The 20,363-nt window shown below is 34.0% G+C and overlaps 3 protein-coding genes across 13 annotated transcripts; 1 reads left to right on the forward strand and 2 right to left on the reverse strand.

Moving 5' to 3' along the window:
* The first annotated feature begins 3,115 nt into the window (after nucleotides 1-3,115).
* On the forward strand, nucleotides 3,116-9,727 carry LOC114382316 (protein REVEILLE 8-like). 3 transcript variants are annotated; one of them, XM_028341639.1, is made up of 9 exons: nucleotides 3,116-3,557; nucleotides 4,510-4,567; nucleotides 4,646-4,769; nucleotides 4,859-5,020; nucleotides 5,134-5,259; nucleotides 5,353-5,462; nucleotides 7,177-7,236; nucleotides 9,117-9,228; nucleotides 9,311-9,727. In XM_028341639.1, the coding sequence occupies exons 1-8, from the start codon at nucleotides 3,403-3,405 to the stop codon at nucleotides 9,204-9,206; spliced, it is 885 nt and encodes a 294-aa protein (XP_028197440.1). In that variant the 5' UTR covers nucleotides 3,116-3,402; the 3' UTR covers nucleotides 9,207-9,228; nucleotides 9,311-9,727. The 3 variants fall into 3 exon arrangements, with proteins under 3 accessions (XP_028197440.1, XP_028197439.1, XP_028197441.1); XM_028341638.1 differs by having other exon boundaries at nucleotides 3,117-3,557; nucleotides 9,114-9,228; XM_028341640.1 differs by lacking the exons at nucleotides 9,117-9,228; nucleotides 9,311-9,727 and adding an exon at nucleotides 7,999-8,291 and having other exon boundaries at nucleotides 3,123-3,557.
* Nucleotides 9,728-9,839: 112 nt separating this feature from the next.
* LOC114382317 lies at nucleotides 9,840-12,859 on the reverse strand. 9 transcript variants are annotated; one of them, XR_003660243.1, is made up of 6 exons: nucleotides 12,453-12,859; nucleotides 11,977-12,016; nucleotides 11,754-11,869; nucleotides 10,596-11,463; nucleotides 10,123-10,206; nucleotides 9,840-10,049 (listed from the first exon to the last, which is right to left on the reverse strand). XR_003660243.1 is itself a non-coding variant. In XM_028341641.1 (3 exons), exons 1-3 carry the CDS (start codon nucleotides 12,515-12,517, stop codon nucleotides 11,741-11,743), a joined length of 237 nt encoding a protein of 78 aa, XP_028197442.1. In that variant the 5' UTR covers nucleotides 12,518-12,857; the 3' UTR covers nucleotides 11,523-11,740. The 9 variants fall into 9 exon arrangements, 1 of the variants encoding a protein (XP_028197442.1); XR_003660242.1 differs by having other exon boundaries at nucleotides 11,754-12,016; nucleotides 12,453-12,858; XR_003660238.1 differs by having other exon boundaries at nucleotides 11,754-12,184; nucleotides 12,453-12,858.
* Nucleotides 12,860-16,435: 3,576 nt separating this feature from the next.
* Nucleotides 16,436-19,082, reverse strand: LOC114382315 (60S ribosomal protein L4). The gene is made up of 2 exons (XM_028341637.1): nucleotides 17,828-19,082; nucleotides 16,436-16,741 (listed from the first exon to the last, which is right to left on the reverse strand). Exons 1-2 carry the CDS (start codon nucleotides 18,929-18,931, stop codon nucleotides 16,628-16,630), a joined length of 1,218 nt encoding a protein of 405 aa, XP_028197438.1. The 5' UTR covers nucleotides 18,932-19,082; the 3' UTR covers nucleotides 16,436-16,627.
* Nucleotides 19,083-20,363: the final 1,281 nt, after the last annotated feature.

Consider the following 20,363-nt stretch of genomic DNA (forward strand, 5'->3'; position numbering starts at 1 on the left):
GAGCCTCCAACTAATCATGGTCAACCTTTAGCTTTGTCAACTCCTCATCATGGCGTTGCTCCATCTCCGCGATGCGGTTTTGGAGTTGATGTAAAGCGTCTGTGTTTGTCATAGCTGTTGGATGAGAGTGAGAGTCTTTGAGAGGGGTCTCACGTCTGAGGCCAGAATAAGTGTTAACCATGGATGAAAGAGAGAGAGTTGACAAGAGGCCGCTAAGTGTGTTTTACTGCGGCCCCACGGTGGGCCCCAAATGTTCTTATCAAAATCCTAAACCTAGACACATCATGGTTGACAGGGCAAATCGGCTTTGAGGATGAACTTTATTGAGAGGGCAGGAGGGGGGACCTGCAAAACAAAAAATTTCAACGCTTAAGTAAGAATATGAGTTAGGAGAAATAAGCAAGTATATGCGTATGAGAGCATGAATGCTTAAGCTCGAAGGGTGAGCGAATGAGAGATGTGATGGGATGTGTAGAGAATTCGATGGAACCTGTATTTAAAATAGCAGAGTGTGACTATCGGTTCTTATTTGTAGGGGTTGTTATAGTCTTTGCAAATAATTCCCAACTTGTAGATAATAGTTGAGGACTTATAGATAATGTTAGAGATAAACATTTGATTATAGATAAAAGGTAAAAAATCATCGTACCTTGTAAATAATGTGTGGACTTATAGATAACTAATTACTTGTCATTAGATAAGATGTTCAAATATATTTAAATATTAATAAATTAAAGATAACATGTTTGGTGGGGAGCCCGGCTACCGAGGGCCAAACGTCCACGCTCTTTTTGTAGGACTAATATGAAAGATTGACACATATCCCAAAGTATCATATAGAATGACACATGTATTTTGTTGATCCTTAATAATATAGAAAAATACCAGATAATATGATAAATTTTATACTTTTAACAAAAAAATGCGACACATTCAACTTTATGGGTGCCTTATGCCACGGCCAAGAGCAAGGCAAAAAATATATTCCCAACCCCTAACAAAATAAATAACAAAAAGAATGGTAGCATGCAAAAGTTAACAACAATGGTAGTCATAGAGCAGCTTTTGTTATAATTCATAATTGACACCGTTTTGTTGAGATTCTTTGAATTTTTATTTTTTTTGAGATAGAGATTCTTTGAAGTTAACAACGTTCAATTTGTAATTAAAAAAGATTGGGCAAGCGAATAAGAAGAAAATAATGTTGGGCTTTTGAAGGTGGAACAATACGATATGACGGTATGATCGTATTAGGCAAAGGATAATTGCTTTCTGCATCTGTATAATTTCTTTCTGCACCTTTTTAACTTCTAAAAAACCTATTTCAAAATGTAAAATTACATTCTGGATTAATCTTTCTAAAATGTAAAATTTATATTATGAAAAGACTAATCTGAAATTACATTTGCCGAGGCAACAAAGATAGAGGCGCAGAAAAGCAATTGCCGAGGCAAAGTATTGGTTCTGTTGGAGGAACCTGATTATCAGTTCACATCCAATCCAATACTAAGATTCTTATTCGGAACAGGCTTTTGCAAACCCCGGATGTTTTACACTGCATTTCGACATATAATCCTTTGAATTGCATATTGCGAATCTTCAATTTCACTGCATCATGACATTGACCTTTGTGCGTTTATTTTTTTAAGAAAAAAAGGTACACGTGTCTCTTCCTTCATGCGAGGATTCAAATTTAGTTCATCATCTTGTTTAAAATTAATTTCTGACTCAATCTTCATTTGTCAAAAGAGGGAGTGTTTACTACTATTAAACTTTACCTCTTTTACAACTAAACACTATAAACTTTAATTATATGATACTACCCTTAAATTTTATCTCTTTTGTAAATAGATATAATAAATTTTAATTATTTCTTAAACTTTACCTTTTGCACATACATATCTAAATTTTAATAATAAATCCGATTTAATTCGATTTTGATTCGAATTAAAATTCAGACATAAACTTATTAAAATTTAATTCAAACCAAATCAATTAAAATTAATTGAGTCAGATTAAAAAAAAATATCACAGATCCAACCAATCCTTAACCATAGCAAAATACATATTAATGGTAAAAAAAAAAAAAAATTCACTCTATTCAAAGTCTTCTAATAAGAATTGTGGTACAGGCAGTAGTCGGCAGCAGCCTACCAAAAAACACAGACGGAATAATCAGTCGCCAGAATTAACAAGTGGGTAGGCATGGTTCCACGTGTCGTGACGCAGTTGGAGACTAAAAGCTTGCGTAGTAAATGGGTAAAAAAAAAAAAAGAAAAGTGTTTGGGTTGTCGAACAAGGACCACAAATAAATAAGCAAGAAAGAAAGAAACGTCAAATTATTGGGAGCCGCAAGATCCTTGTGGGGCAACTCAACCATTTTACACGTTGGCACTGTGGTTCCCTTAAACTAGTGGATCGGAGAAAACTGGGTGGGACCCACTACTTTTATGCTCCCCCTTCTTTCCAAAACATCGACTTCCACATGCTTGATTCTCTACAACGCGCTCTATCAAACCCCACATTCAAAAGAAGTAACCCACCAACCATTCAAAGGATTCATAATTTTGATCACAATTTTATGAGTTATATATAACTTAATGTATTTGTTTTAAAATATTATTGGGCCTTAACTATTACTAGTTTTTTCTATTGAGAAGTTGGTCAACGAAATGAAATCATCAATGCATTTAAGTGGATTGTCAAGGTTGGCTTACCTAATTAGTGACATTGACAATTTTATCCTAACATGAAAACGAGTGCAAGGTGTTTCTAGTTTGATCGGATGAAGAGAACTTTTCTATTCACATTAATCTTGTTACTCTTGAATGGGATTGTTTTTGATAAAAAAAAAAATATATATATATATATATATATATATATATATAAGTGGTTTATAGTATAAAAATATACTTAATAACATGTCATTCGAGTAGGAATTTGATTCGATTCATATTCCTAACAAAATAATTCCATTAGAAGTGATCAACAAAATTTCTTAATAAATTAGAATTGATAATACTTTATATGACCGTGAACGTGAACGTAAATAAGAATTGATGTATAGATTAAACGGAAAGAAACTGTTTTGTTATGCTCTTCTTAGGTTTATGTTTTTAAGAAAACAAAAACATGTGGGTATTTTTTACTAACCATAGAAAATTAGAAGATGAGCCTAAGGTGTATGAAATAAGAGGACAATATTTTGTTCCGATGGGACCGGACAAGGGACGATGAAATCAGTGTAGTGGAAGAAGTTGTGTTTTTGTTGGGACAATTGGTGGCTCTCAAATTGTGAACCGCACATATACCCACCCTGCTTCCCACGCCACATCGATCTCACGTTCTCTCTCTTTCTTTTTTCTTGTTGAAACTGTGAGTCTATGTTATTTGTGGCGGAGCATGAACTCCTCCACCAACACCTCGAATTCTCAGTCAATGGCTGCAGCAGCCAGTGATGGGTCTGGGAAGAAGGTAAGAAAACCTTACACCATAACCAAGTCCAGGGAGAGTTGGACTGAGGAAGAGCACGACAAGTTTCTCGAAGCTCTTCAACTGTGAGTCCACTTCCTTCTTTCCCTTTTAACATTGTTACCTGTTTTACTTTTTACATTGAATATTTATATGACTATGTTTGAGGTTCTTACAGCCAATTTTTTTATTTTTTTTATTTAAGTATCCCTATTTCTGTGTCTTTTTCTATATGAGCAAATCATTTGGCTAGCATTTCTTATACGTTTTGGTGTCTGGGGAGAACCCAATTCATGCTGTTCAGCACAAGTCCTGAAGTGGAGTATTTCAACGGAATCTCCTCTGGTTCAAACTTCGCTGATGTATCTGCAAGAGACTCCGATGCTCAAGTTTGTGTATGAATGATACAAATAGAGAATAGAATTTAGAGTACCTCATATACCTTATTGGGTCTCTATTTATACCATTCTTGATTTGGTTATCTGGGCATTCTGACATGAGGTAACATGGGAAATGCCTCCTTGGACAAATCTTACTGGAATTGCTACCTCTTACAGATTCTTGGCCATGATTTCATGCTTTGCATCAGTATCGATGTTCATCTACCACTATAAGGTTCTAGAAATATGCCTTTTGAGGCATAGTTATTGGATTTTGGTTATTGAGCCAGCGCATTGGCTTAATTTGCTAGACTGAGCCAAAATTTTCCAAAGAGGGATCCAGAATAGATGCTAAGACCTGTAGGTTGAAGGAGTAGAGGATGGTCAAGTTGTTAGAAAAACTGTACAATTACAAGTAGATGGAATGTTACAAGGTTGAAAACTTGGAATGAAAACTAATTTGATACTGGGATTATGTGGCAGCACAGAATTAGGAGAAGGTAGAAATAAAATGTAGTCATTTTCAGGCTATGGTCTAATTTTGGTTGAAACTGCCTTTCAGTCTGCTTGCGCTCTATTTTCAATCTTCCCAACTTTACAATTTAAATTAAGTGAAGAACTCTGCAATCCAGTTGGTGACATCTTGTGGTTTATTCAGATTTGACAGGGACTGGAAGAAAATTGAAGATTTTGTAGGTTCAAAAACAGTTATTCAGGTTAGGAGTCTGCTTTTTCAGCTCTATTGTCTATATTCTACTGGGCATTATTTGTCACTAACTAATGACTTTTGTCAGATTCGAAGCCATGCTCAGAAGTACTTCTTGAAAGTTCAAAAGAATGGGACAGTGGCACATGTGCCTCCTCCCCGTCCAAAGCGCAAAGCTGCTCATCCTTACCCACAAAAGGCATCAAAAAATGGTTTGCTTCTATTTGAGATGTTGATATTCTCTGCCCTTAAAGGTGCAACATTTCATGCATCCCTGACATGCTACTTTCTGGTTTTCCAGTTTTGGTGCCACTACCAGCTTCTGTTGGTTATGCTTCATCAAGAAATACGCTTGCACCTGGGTTTGCCTCATGGGATGAAACTTCCCTGCTGATGAATGCCGGAGCTGATAAACCCATGACCTGTCAGGATGAACTCAACAGTGTTCATCATGGAAATGAAGGCATGCATACTCCTTTTGTTTGTTGTTTGTTTGAAGTCCATAGTCTACATTTATTTGCTATACTAAATGGAACTGTCCACCACTTATTATGTTATATGACGTTACTGATTCAGCTGATATTGGATCAAAGGGGATAACACAGATTACCAACAGCAGTCTCAGTGGTGTTGGAAATTCTACTAGAACACTACTGACTTCTGAGATACCAAAGCAAGGGAAACAAGCTCCAGTGCTTCATGGTAATCTTCTGATATGCTGATTTTTGTTTTGCATTCATTTTCAATTGAATTTAGTAACGGATGATCATTTGTCACTTTGAACATATTTCTCAGGTTTGCCAGATTTTGCTGAAGTTTACGGTTTCATTGGAAGTGTATTTGATCCAGAAACAAATGACCATGTCCAGAAGCTGAAGGAAATGGATCCTATAAATTTTGAAACTGTGAGTTGAATACTTGGATGAAACTTATCATCATTTAATTAGCTGATATGCAGCCCTCTACCCTCTGACAGAAGTAATTGCAATGGTGAAACTTTGCTGTATAATCAGATAGATATTGATTCACTTAAAAAACAATATTGGCATTATGAAAGACAACAAAACTAACAGAATGAAAGGCAGATTCATAATAGGCATTTATTCTCCCTCCCAAAGCAGATTTAGGAAAATTTGAGAATATAAAATGATATAGCCTTTCTGTTTGACTACTCTACTGGAAGTGTGTTGATCCTGTTGGCTCAGGATAACTTAAACCATTTTCCAAGGGAAGAAGGAATCCTATGAAAACATTTTTGACTGATTGAGAGTGTCAAAACATGATTTGAATGGAAAAGGACATGATCAATGTGGACAGAATTGAAATCAACAAAAATCATTTTGATTGTCATCTGTTTTCCATCTGTTCATTTGAGTTTAGATTCAGACTACGAACCTTGTTGCTGGAATTAGTCAGTCTTAGATGTGTCCTCTAACAAAGGCATAGTGAAATTTTCCTATAAATTGAAATTTACTGTAAGAGAGTATAAAATCATTCATATGCCTTCACCTCTCAATGTTAGTTTTGGGATAGTTGCTTCATAACATGGTATCAAAACTTATATGTCTAAATGGTTTAAAATTTGGACCTTTCCACCCTCATTCTTCTAACAAAAAATTGAATTTCAAAATAAGGTAGGTGAGCTTATACATTACTAATGCTTTAAGCCCAAGAACTCTTGCATGAGGGAGTTTACTAGAGAGACAACATAAAACTATTCATGTATTTTCACCTAATAGCTTATGCTTTTGAGAGAATTAATCCATGACATCTATCATTTCTTGAATTCTGAATGAACTAGACAGGTTATTGTCATCAAGTATACATAGGTTCCCATAATGAAACGGTCAATATAAACTTCCAAATTACATTAATGGCATAGTAATGCTCTGGTTGCCTTTTATGATCCCTTTTCGTTGTGGAGTAAGGAACATTCTACTTTTTATCACTTCAATCTGTAGTGAAATATAAGAGGTTGCTCTGTTCCTTTGTAGTTTTTACACTAGTTTGTTGAAGCAAGATAAGGTAAGTGGGTGAGATGGCATATGCTAATCAAATTCTCTTGGGAAACACCGATGTGTGGCTGCTAATTTTACTCAATTGGAAATCTCTGTGAAAATTTTGTTAAAGCTATATATTATATTACTCTAAAGGATAACTGTTGTGCATCTAATTAGAAAAACTGTTATACCAAATTGACATTTAACGAGCTTTTAAATCTCGCTGCCAACATAATAATCATCATAGTATAACATGCAAGCTTTATATTGTTGTCCATCACTTCTGTTATATGCCCGGAATGGTTTATGAATGAAAATATGAGATACTTATTTCAAGGTCAAAAGGCCCAAAACAACTTTCCCAAACTGTCTTCATACTTTCGTCTGTATAAAGGGAGTGGTTATAACTTCTTTCACTCATATAATAGCCCTATTCTTCTGGAGCTCAAATTCCCTTATCTCCCATCTTTTCTGCGTGTACTAGAAAAGCTAAATGAGCCCAAGAAAAAAGAAATAAAAAACTAATGAGTAAAACAATCTGTTTGAAGGGGGAGACAAATACAAACTTTTTTTTTAGTTCTTGGTTACTGACTTTTGTATATTTGGTGTTCTTTTGCAGGTTTTGTTGCTAATGAGAAACCTCACTGTCAACTTGTCTAGCCCTGACTTCGAACCCATTGTAAGTTTCAATATCAATCCCAATGATGACCGTTTAGTTTTTCCACATATTTGCAAAATAAAGTTAACATGTTTTAAAAGAAACATAGTTGTATTTTTCCAAGTATCATTCTGTTTGAATTGACTGATCTGCGCTATTTTGTAAGCTGATTAATCATATTTAATTACTGTGGTTCATGGAGGTGAAATGCCTAATCCATAGATAATACTCTGACTTTGTTATATGTAGGGTGTACAACCCCATCTCCTCGATGTTTTGTGTTTGAGAAAATTAAACAAGAGCGTGTTAATCCTGTTAGAAGTATACATGTATAACTAAAACATTTGTGTTTTCCCTTAATAGCTTAAACTTTTAGGATTATTGGTTTATTACATGGTATCTTGAGTTCAATACTTGCCACCCCTTCTTCCGATAGAAAAGTTCCATTTCAGCACAAGGTAGGTGGGCCAGTGCATTCTCCAAGCTTTAAACCAAGAACTGAGAGGAGCCATGTTAGAAATATAATATAAAATCATTCATGTGTCTTCACCTAACCAATTGTCGGTTCATGAATCCTTGTTTATGGCTTTGAATCTTGATCTTTTATGGGTTGTGATTTTTGTCATTATCACTACAAAATTTGTTTTACTAACTACCAAATATATTAAGTTGCTTGTATCAGTAGATAGGCCCAAACAGGGACAAATTCAAAGGGGAGGTCTGCTGCCCACCCTTGCCACACATGTTCTCACTTTCTTTCTTTATTTTTTTGGTGACTAAAAGTGATAGAATGGGGAGACACCCCAATACTACTGGGCAAGGCGCCAATGACCCACCCAAAAGATTACTGCACAAGCTTAAACCACAAGTAATTTGACAACTACTCAATTAGTCCCTAGACGTCAAGGGATCTCTCTGAGAAGGCCCCAGAGTGTTCTCTTTTTCTAATTACATGTGAATGACGTGATAGGATTTCCATGTAATAAATATAGGCTCTTGTATTAATTTGTGATTAGCCCCGGATTACTTGAAAAATTAAAGTATTTATTAGATTAGTAAGTGTATATAAATTTTAATATAAACTCTCATTAAAGCATTCATCAAAGTATACAAAATAAAATTATGTTTTTATAAAAAAAAATACAAACAAATTAAAAGCATACGCTCAAATCCTCTCTCTATATAAATTAGAATAATATCTTGAAAGAGGGTTTTTAGGAGTTATTCTTCAACAAAAGCGTTTCTATAGGATTTTTTTATTCAATGAGAGCATTTGTTGGGATTTTTCTTAACCTCTTATCTCTTTTAATTTTTTTCTAAATTGAATTTCAAAATTTTTTTAAAAAGAAACTATCAATAATTAAAAATAACCTTGTATTAATGGTTTATTATAAATCTAAAATATAATTTATTTGTTTAAAAATATTTATCTTGTGCATTGCATAGATAAAATACTATGCTGATAACATTATGATGCACTTATCTTTTAAAGGCCTCCTCAATACTAATTTTCAAGATCTGTCCCGAATCCCAAATGAGCTGAAAATAACCCCCCCTTCCACACGAGGCCTAAATACCTTTCTTCAGAAAACAAAAGGATGAAGAGCTTCACCATGAAATTTGTATCTGTAGGAACTAGGAAATGATTGTCCCTTGTTAATAAGTAATAACAACTAACGGTGTTAAAGTAATCTGACAACATCAAACTTCACACGTCAGTTTCTTGACCCTCTGTCTAGCTAATGGCTGCTGAATGCCTGTCTCATTTGCGTGAAACTTCAACTTTGTGATACTTAATCACTCTCATGAAGCTGTTTTGATGAATGAACTTTAATATGAACTTTGAGTTTTTAAATATGAAATTTAACTAGTTTATATCGTTATTGTTTTTTGTTCAGAAGAAGGTATTGTCAACATACGATGTCAATACCATGGCAGTAGGAATTGATGTCAAGAAGCAGACAAATGATCTATCATGTCAAACCGCTTAACCACTAGCAATTTGTTGATATGGTATGTGTTTTTCTTCTCCTCATCTTTTATGTACTTTTCTTTTTTCTTTCCATGTCTGTTTCTATTCTAACATCTTCTACAGTTAGGTAGGGCAAATTTGGAGTGAAGACTGAGGTTTTTCTCGGCCAGCAGTAGGGCATGGGAATATCTTGCACCCACTGTAAAGCCTGTAAATGTAACCGTAGTCCTTTGTAACCACAGCCAAAATAGTTTATGTTAGAAAGCTGAAGAGCACAATGTATTTTTCAGCTGATTCTTATTACAGTTGTTGTATTGCAGTGATTTTGTTGCCTTCTAGTAGAGACATAGGTTTGTAAGATATTTTTAATGATACAAATGTATCATCACAAAATTAGAAAAGGGGGAGGGAGTAACTATTGTCTAGTGACTAATATCGACGTGGCCTTTCGTTTTCACCAAAAAAAGAAACGTGGCCTTTTGTTGCCGAATTTGTGTGTGTAAAGTCACACTTTGACATACTACATTTTTTTGTGCTTCAGCCTTGTGAGTCCTGGTTTGCCAGTTGAATGGCTTTCTTCGTTAGATTTGTAAGATATTTTCAATGTAAAGTGTCCCAATGTCTAAATAATATTTATTTACTGAATCAAATCCAAACAGAATTGAACGAATTTTATTTCTCTTGAATTAGCAATACCAATTTAAATGCATAGACTATAAGAAGTCGTTCCAACAATTTATCAAATTAAGGACCAAGTAAAAGTGATTTAGGTTTGGATCAGTTCACAAAGTATGATCGAATGAAGAATTCTTGTATTTCAATACTTCAACTCCTAGTGGCTCCGTGAGTTAGGTAGAAGAACCTATAATAAGTCCAAATATCATATTATTTATATGATAAGCATGGCATAAAAATAAACATAAGTAAAAACTTACATGTCTCCATCTCTTCCTAAGGAACTCATGATTTACCATGCAATTCTGTCCAAAAGCCCCATAGCCACCATTTTCTTATATTGTCTGGGGGCATAAAGGAAACAAAAGAGCATTGTTAGTATAGAATATGGGAGAAAAACTGGGATTGTTTTGTTGTGCATCCGTAATAGCTTTTGATAGGACAAAACAAAACCACTCAGAAAAAAGGATGGTCGGTGTAAACGACCTAAGTTTTTAGAACCATTTGATTATACATATAAATACATATTATTTTATTAGTAGGATTCAAATAGAAAATGAGACAAGGCGGAAAACATTAATTCACAAGTTTGCTAAGTATGGGTAAAAATATAGATGTTTTATCTTGCAACATATGGCTCAAAACCAATGACATAGTAGGTGAGGAATACCCAAACATCCACTTCTACAAAATTAATGGTGATTTTTAGGATCCATGCAGGAAAAGCATATACCTATGAAGGGAAGAAGAGACAATCCCTTTTGCTTGTAGAAAACAGGGAGCCTTGAAACCACCATGGAAAGTTCAGCCAATCCATTGAACAAAGTCACAACAACACCATATAACAGTGTACCCACATATATGCCTCCATGAGTCACTGAATCTCTGCATGTCAGTTCTTAACCTACTTGGCAAAAGCTTGAAGGTGTAGACAATATTCTCTGGATATGCAAGCTTTTAACAACTCCCATTTTCCCACTCCATACTTTTTTGGATGTCAATGCAGCTGGGAGGCTCTTAGACTTGTCTAATTCAGTTAGCAAGTTCTTCATCAAGGTTTCTCCCAACATGAAATAACAATTTTCATGGTAAAAATTGTTAAAACATATAAAACTCACTTTTACCGGTGTAGACAGATTAGTCATGGAGAATAAACATAACGACACTTCTTGAAAAATAAATGCCAAATCTTTCCTCTCGATACATTTAAAATCCACTAATTCAGAAAATTCAACCATGTGTTCGCAGGGACCCTGATACACAATGAGGTTGTTAGAGAGTAGAATAATGTCATTAAAAAAATTGAAGTCTGCGGTTCTGGCTGCATGGGCGAGATGACTGTGGTTCCTTTCAGAATGTGAACATATTGCTTGAGTGAATTCATGATTTGAAAAGTTGTTGAGCTATCCAAACCAGTGAAATATTTCATCCATGAAACCAAATTGGCAAGTTAGAATCTCCTTTGGTGAGATCATTTACCAAGTTCTACTCTTATTTACAAAAGTTGACACCAATACTTACCTCCACTGTATTTTTTTATTTTACTGATAGCAAATAATTCCCTCAAAAGCAGAACAGTGAAATGCTCCTTTGCAGCAAAGCTGTCCCAGGCAATCGAAATACTTGTTATTTGAATGCAATGAATTTATAGGCAAAGAAATTTCATTAAAAGAAGGAAAACTGAACTGTAGCACAAGAAATGCCACTATCTAGTATAAAAGAGTCTGATACAAAGAATATACCAAACTAAACCAAAAAAAAAAAAACAAAACAAAGACCTCCAACACTTCAAGACATAGATAAACCCCAGTGACACATAAAAAAGAAGTTGATGCTTACAAAAGCATTACAATAAAAAAGAAGCAAAATTCCTCCATGTTATAAAACCCACCAGCAACAAAGCTTCAGCTTGCTGAGAGAAAAAACCATAAACAGATACATGCTACCTCCAAAATGTATTGCAACACCTGAGGATAGAGTGTTCAACAGCCAGCAAGACTTGCAACACTGCAAACGAGTTAAGAGGAGATGCAAGCAACTGGATTCATACACCAATCTAAGAAAGAAAAAAATCTACTTCCTGTAAAAGATTGGAACCACAACTAGGAGCGAACCTTGATCATGTCCAGCAACTCAGTCATAGAGAAAATTGTCCTGCTGAAAAATTAGAGTTTCGCATCAACCATAAAGGCTTTTTGAGGTACAAAACTCTTATTGTCACTATGTCACACAATATACCAAGCATTCTTTGTATTTCTTCCTTTTATAAGAAGAGCATAATACTGTTGATGAAAGTGAGCCTCTCTAGAAAAAGAAATAACCCTATGAAATCCAGACCAAGCATATATCAGATACCGTGCCTGAGAAGTTACTAAACATTTAAAGAACAAATGATTGGCATATTCTTGTTGATTGTGACAAAAGGAGCAAAGTGTATCCCCGAGGTCGGAAAAAACTTGTCTTTTGAGAGACCAAGTTTAGAGGGCAATTTGTCGATCATCAATCTCCATGAAAAGGCTTTAACCTTTTGAGGGGAAAAACTCTTCCAAGAGAGGAGTAGATTAATTAGGACAAAATAAATTGAACTTACTAAATAGGCCCTTGAACCTGCCAGCCAAATCCAACAATCCCTTTCATTCCTGCAAATATGAACATCAACCAGAAGATTTGACAGCTGCAGAAAGATTTGCCTCCGGAAAGAACATTTCCCTACGCCACTTCCACCTCCAAAGTCACCTGTTACTGCTCCATACCCCTCCTTTCAGAAATTAAGACATGTTTATCCTTTGAGATTTGATACAATCGAGGAAAAGTCTCCTCAAGAGAAGTTCACCCTAATCAAGTGTCTTCCCAAAATTAAATTCATTTGTGTTACAATCAAATTGAAATTGTTCTAACTCTCCATTATTCTAGAATTGAGGTCATCATTCATCAAAGGCTCTTACCATCCTCAAATTTACGTCAAGAATAAAAAATTCACGTCATTGAATAAAAAATTCATATATTACAGGCACAATGCATACCATACCATTTATGAATAAAGAATTCATATTGCAATTGCACTTTAGGGTCATTGAAGTTCAAATATGCCTTTCCTACTTCAAATTTTAAAATAATTTATTTTTGCCAATTTACCGTCACAGCATGTCATTAAATCACAAAGAATTCATAATAAAAAAATTATTTTTATCATAAAATTTAGGATCACCAAGAGTATTGGACTCACAAGAAATTCATAATAAAACATTCATTCTTATCACATAATTTAGGATCAGGGTCATTAAATTCATACAAAATTCATATTAAAGAATTTGTTCTAATTACAAAATTTAACATCATCAAAGATCATTAAATTCACAAAGAATTCATAATAAAGAATTCATTCTGACCACAAAATTTAAGATCAAGGTCATTTAACTCAAAAGAAATCATAATAAAGCATTCATTCATGTCACAGAATTTATATAGGGTCATTCAATTCACAAAGAATTCATAATAGAGAATTTGTTCTTGCTACAAAATTTAGGATTATTGAAGGTCATTGAATTCACAAAGAATTCATAATAAAGAATATGTTCTTGCCATAAAATTTAAGATCACCTAGGATCATTGAATTCATAATAAAGCATTCATTCTTACCCCAAATTTAGGATCACCAAGGGTCACTGAATTCACAAAAAATTCATAATTAAGCATTCATTTTTGCCACATTAGGGTTATGGAGGATCATTGAACTCATAAAGAATTCATAATAAAAATCTGCTGCTACAACAGAATTTAAGATCAACAAGGGTGATTGAATTCACAAAGAATTCATAATAATAATAAAAAAAAACCATTCTTGCCACAAAATGTAGAGTAATTAAGGGTCGTTGAATTTATTAAAATTTTAAAATAAAGAATATAGTATTACCACATAATTTAGGATCCTAAAATATTATTGAATTCATAAAGAATTTGTTTTTGCCACAGAATTTAGGATTATTTCATTGTTCATGAAAAATAGTTAGAAAATCATTTGAACCCAATCACTTGAATATTTAATACAATTACACATTTAAGATTTAAACTCAAAATATCTAATTATTGAGATTTAATACATATAATGCTTAAGCACGTTTTAATATGTAGAAAAATATTTCTTTTAATTTTAATATTATAAGTAAATAAATGTAATATCTCAGACACCACCACACTTAATTTTGTTTGTAAAGGGACCAAACAACTTGTCAAGCAAGTTGTAAAAACCTAGAACATTTTATAATTTTTAATAATTTTCAATCAATAGAAATTTTGTATTTCTAATATTTCTAAAAAAAGTAGTTAATATTTGGTGGTTTTCCGATATTTTGTAATTTAAATTTTAATTAAAAATTAGTCCTAAATACAACAATTGTAATTTACATTTCAACAAAATTTTCCTAATTATATATGTACATTTTTTTATCTTGACCATTCGAGTGTGACTTAATAGTATATACTTGTAGTTTTCATTTCTTACAATAAAGTGATTTCATTTATATATATATATATATATATATATATATATATATATATATATATATATATATATATATATATATATATATATATATATATATAAATGGTTAACATATTAAAAAATTATTATTGACTAACTTTAAATTTGACTATTCATGTATGTTCTAAATTTATAACTAATTTTTTACGATAACAAAAATTCTTACTTCATATACAGCCCGTTTATGAATAAATAAATATGTAAGTTTATAATTAAATGTTATTTTTATATTAATTTAATTACTTAAAAAATATAATAAAGTAATTTTTATTTATACAATTAAATGATTATATATATATATAATACTTTTCTGTCCAAAAAATATATATAATAGTTATTTTAAATATATGTACGGTCTAAACTTTAAATGCTAGTTAGAAAGAAAAGAGTTTCATTTCGAGTTAGAGTGCAAATCATTTTACTAATCCACAAAATAGAAATTGTACACGAGAAGAAGAAAAGGAGAGAAAAAATACATTTTTGCATAAATTTACACAATTTTTTTAAAATTGATCGAAAATGGGATGTTATTTCCTGCCGTTCTTCATTTATTCTAGTGTAATAATAAGACAGACTTATATTTCTTAGTTTCATTAGGACTTTTTATGAACGTTATTTCTATCTATTATTAATTGACTACAAATAATTAAGTTATTAACATTCTGAAATCGTGGCCAGTGACGAGGAATTCTTTTCACATAGTAGTGCTAATTAATCGTGCAATAACTGTTTGTGGCCATCATCCATTGCTCGTTTTGTTTTCTGGCTTTTTTTTCTGAGCCTAGCTGCGATTGCGAAAACTGAAAACAAAACAACCTTCTGATTGCTTTTATGATACTTCTGCGTAGGATGGGTTTTGACATCTGACAAAGACTAATGAAATAGGTAGGGGGAAAAGCCGCTTTTTCCATCTCATATGACAAGTTATTTGTTAAGGAACAAAAGGAATGGAAAGGGAAAAAAAAATGACAGTCTAAAATATACATGTAGTTTTTAATGTTTTCAATTATAAGCATTGGCCCCAGTAAAAAAAAATTACATTCATTGGTCTTATCTTCTAGAAAGTTTAATTTAATTTCAGTCAAAAATTTCCTTTAGAAATAATAAAATAATAACTTTTTAAGATACAATTTTAAACTTTTTTTTTAATTTGAAACATTAGCATTTATCTCATTATGTTCCCTTACATAAAAACTATAAAAATACAACTAAGGTTGAAACCAACTGAATATAATTAAATATAAAAACTACAAGTTTAGACTATTTTTTTCAAGTTTTATAATATATCAATATCATTAAGATACTAGCTAAGGAAGTAAAAGGAAAAATATTTTTCAATAAAACCTTTCCTAATTAAAAGATACTGTTAACAAAACCTAAAAAAATACCACAAGCTCTGTTGAGAGAAAGTTAAAAACCCTACACATTCTAGAACCAAATAGCTTGTGTAATCCACAACCCCTTCGAAGCTACTCTAGTCGGTTTGTATTTTTTCTTTAAAACGCCTTCCCAAACACGCTTAAAGGATTTAACGAATCTCATTCCAATACATTGAATGGTAATTCAATCTAACACAACGCAGGTCCAAATGAAACTAAAAGCCTATTTGCTTGGTTGATTGCATCACGAGAGAATTGTTGTCCTTGATTACAATGTCAAGGATCTCTGGAAATAGACACACCATCCCCTAGCTGCAGCATTATGCAATTTATTCAACTACACAAAATAGGCGAGAAATTTCATGAACCTATTATGGACTAATTACACGGATTTTTGGATACTCAGTCGTATACACAAGCATCACAAAAAAGTGGAATTAATCCAATTGTGGTTTTATATCAAAAAAAGTTTTTGTTAATAAATTGATCTACCAAGTCGTATATGAAGTTAACAGATGGCCTCCCGTGTACATATCACTGGCCACAAGCAAGATGAGTACGACAGCCATTAAAATTTCGTGAAACCAGATTTTATCAGTATTTTGGCATGGAACAACCAAACATAAGATTAACAGTAAATGAACTCGAAAAGCATAATAAAAGAGATGCTGTTTTTAATATAAGAACCAGAATTTGCACTAAAATCCAACAAACAAAATTTCCACATTGTCTGCATAATTATGATGACAACCTTAACCCGCAAAACAAAAAAACCAAAGATAAGGATATTTAGTTCTGATGAGCATAAAAAACAAAATTCTAATACGAAAAAATAAATCATGAAGTTTACTGTGAAACACCCAACCACTTAGAAAAGTTGTCGAATTCTGTATAATCAGAATCTGACACCATAGTGTGATACCATGCTTTCCCAGCAGCCTTGATGGCAGAAGCTTCCTCCTGAAAGGAACAATGAAAAAAAAAAAGGTCAATTTGAAATAATGGACAACATTTAGACAACTAATCAAACGACAAATATTAGTAAAAATCTCTATTGGGCGAAATTCATTTGAATCCCTCCAAATATGTGGATCCCAGTCCCACATTAATATCATCAACCACTAGGAGGAGAATTTGTACTGGAAAGAGATTGTATGTGTCCCACACTAGCAAGTCAAATAAAAATGCATTTCAAAATGCACAAAACAACAAAAATAGAGAACGGGTGCTTAAACCAAGAATCATCCAAATCTAATCTTCAGATACATTCAAATGAAGAGCTTTTCAGAGCAACTTATGATTGGAGCCTGTGATTATCTTATAAGAACTTTCGAATTTTTCACAAGCTTCTATGATGCAAGATCTTAGGAGATGAACACATTTAATATATACTTAATCACCCTCTATTTATAGATAAACTAAGCACCTTTGATTACCAAATTATCAAAACTGTCACGGTAACTTCAGTTACGCTAGCATAATTCGAATGCAAGCGAAATTGGCATAAACTTTCGACTGGTGTAGAACTTACAAGTTAAAAGAAAGTTCTTATTCAAAACAATGGGGTTACCACAAGTAAAAATGCAGCCATCTTAAGTACATAGACAATTGCACCAATCATCTAATACAGACCACAATTGTACTACTTGGTGAGTTATTCCCCAAAACAGTATATCCAATAAACAGAGCAAAACAACAATCAACACCTGCAATCAATTATTGGGCTAAAAAAATCAAGGAATCACATTAACCGAATTGAGGTTTACCTACAGAAAGATCATAGCAAAAAATACAACAGATGCTACATACTCTGCTATCCACAAAAAAGCAAACACATTGGCACAACATTACAAAACGCAAAACCAAATCCCCATTTACAAAAGCTAATCAAACTAGTAATATGTAACAAGATACAAAAAGCCAAATTCAAATCAAACCACATGACATGAAACCATGATCAACATATATACACACAATAATAAATAGCAAACAATAATAAAAAAAATCAAAGTAAATAAAGTGAGGTATTATAAAATGTGCTTATACCTTAGAGACAGTCTTCCTCTTCTTGTCGAGCTTCTCCTTCTTGACCTTAACCCGCTGTGCCTCAGCGAGAAGGGCCATCCTCTTAGCAGTCTTGGCATAAGGATTCAGCTTCAGCATCGAGTTGAGATTCTTAAGAGGGTTCTTCTTGAGAGTGGCCCTCTTCACATCCTTCTTAATGGGCCTCACAACAGATTGCACCTCATCAGAATTAATAATCCTGGAGAGGTCCGAATTCACCATCTTGGACCTGGGAAGCAGGTATCCCTTCTTCTTCTCAGAGGGCTTATCAAAAGACCCGTAAATTGAATCCAACTTCTCGAAAGCGCTCTTGGTCCAAATTACAAACCTCCCGAGGTGCCCACCGGGGGCCAGCTTCAGAAGGTTCAGCCTCTCGACGTTGGCGACCTCGACGCCGGGGACGTTACGGAAGGCCTTAACGGCCTTCGCACCTTCCGTTCCGTACACCACAAGTGGTCCCCGGCGAGAGATGTAGCGGCGGTTACGCATTTTTCCCTTGCCGGGACGAATGCTGCGGCTGTCTTTAGCCTTTTCGGCGTCCGGGAATGCTCCGATCTGCTTGAGGACTTTGATCGCTTCTTTTGTCTTCTCGACTCCTTCGGCGGAGTCGCTGACGACAAGGGGGAGCTCCGGGACAGACTCGATGCGGTGGCCGCGGGCGAGGACGAGGGAAGGAATGGCGGAGGCAGCAATGGCGGAGACGACGGCGTAGCGCTTCTGGTTCACGTTGATCTTCCTGTGCCAGCGGCGCCAGATCTTGGTCGGGGCGAACATGCGTCCGCCGCGGCACATGTTTCCAAAGGCTCCTTGGCCGGCGCGGTGGGTTCCGCCGCCGGGAACACGGGGGATACGGGAGACGGCTCGGCCGGTACCCCAGGATTCGGCGGAGGTCTGGTGACCAGCGCGACGACTGACGGCGTATGGCTGGCGGCTGTTCTTGGAGATGTTCGAGTGTACGAAATTGACGATGTCGGGGCGGATAGAGGCCTTCATGACGTCAGGGATGGGAACGGTGGCGGAGGCATCGGTTGCCATGTCACCGTCGAGGGCCTGCACGGTGACGAGAGGGCGTGCTGCGGCGGCCATTGCTGTGAGAAAGGGAGGAAGAGCTCTCTACCTAGGGTTTTTGGGGTTGGATTAAGTGATGGACTTTCATGATGCGATGAATATATAGTGTCGTCAGAATTCTTAGGGTTTCGTATGCTACGGACCTTAATTCGTTTGGGCTTCATATCAGTAAACTGAGGACATTGCTTTGTGCACCCGACACAATTTCTGATACACCTAGTAAAATAGTGAAATTCCATTTTTGCTTTTCTATAAAGCTGATATGAATTGATCAATCCGTATTGGGCTTATAGATTTTCCAATTCGTATGAGGCACAAATAATGCCAATCCGTATCAGACTTACGGATTGGTCAATCCGTATTTGGCTTACGGATTGTTCGTGTAGGAATCAAACCTATGACTTTCGTATTATTAGCATGACACTCTAATCAACTGAGTTAATAGATCAATTGTGTTATAAAATAATTAATGTCACTATATATAACAATTAAATTTCTAATGTATATTTAGTGCACATGTAAATTTAGATAATAAATTTTGTAACAATTAATTTTGATCTAATAATTAATTTATTTACATATATAAATTGTAAATAAAAATCATAGGTTTCAGCTTTATGAAAAGGCAAAAATGGAATTTTGTTATTTTACTAGCTGTACCAGCAATTATTCTGGGTGCTCAAAGTAATGCCGGTAAACTGAGCACCATATTCATGGGCTTGGCCTCTTCGGGATCTATTGTATGGATTTGACTAAATGTAAATCTATAAATATATATATATATATATAAGAGAAAATTAGATGTTTTGGTGTATATATTTTTTTATTTTATCCTTATAACTCTCTTCATAAATCACTCATTAATTTCTATTATCTTTTATATTATTTTAAAAAAATATTAAAAAAAAACAGTAAGACACGAAGTGTCAATTTTTTTCTAGTAAAATATAAATGCATTTAATCTAATAAAAACACAAAGTGTTCATATTTTCTTCATTAAGAATTAGGAAAATTATTGTTGAGAATAATTAGAAAAAAATTTGAATTGACGTTTCAAATTAAAATGCAAGCTAGAGTTGTGGTATTTAGGATCAATTTTCAATTAAAATGCAAAATACGATATATTTTAGGGTTGGAATCACATCTTAATCCAAAATCTTAATATTCAAATTTATGAATTTTTTTTTATTTATATAATGTCCAACCTTCTTATTCTCACATAATATGAGACTTCACATCATACTTATACTCCAACAAATAACCTTTTAACTTATACCCACTTAATGTTTGTTGCTTTAAAGTTAAGTTTGAAATAAACCCCAGCCCAAAGTCAAAGAGGTAGCTTTTTTTTTCATTGCATGATGGGTTACGCTAATAAGTCATATTCTAAATTTGTAAACCCATAAAATGAAGGCTAAGATACATTTTCAGTCTTCATCTGAGTTTTATT

Source organism: Glycine soja, chromosome 13 (assembly GCF_004193775.1).
Source record: "Glycine soja cultivar W05 chromosome 13, ASM419377v2, whole genome shotgun sequence".
In the NCBI taxonomy this organism is placed as follows: Eukaryota; Viridiplantae; Streptophyta; class Magnoliopsida; order Fabales; family Fabaceae; genus Glycine; species Glycine soja.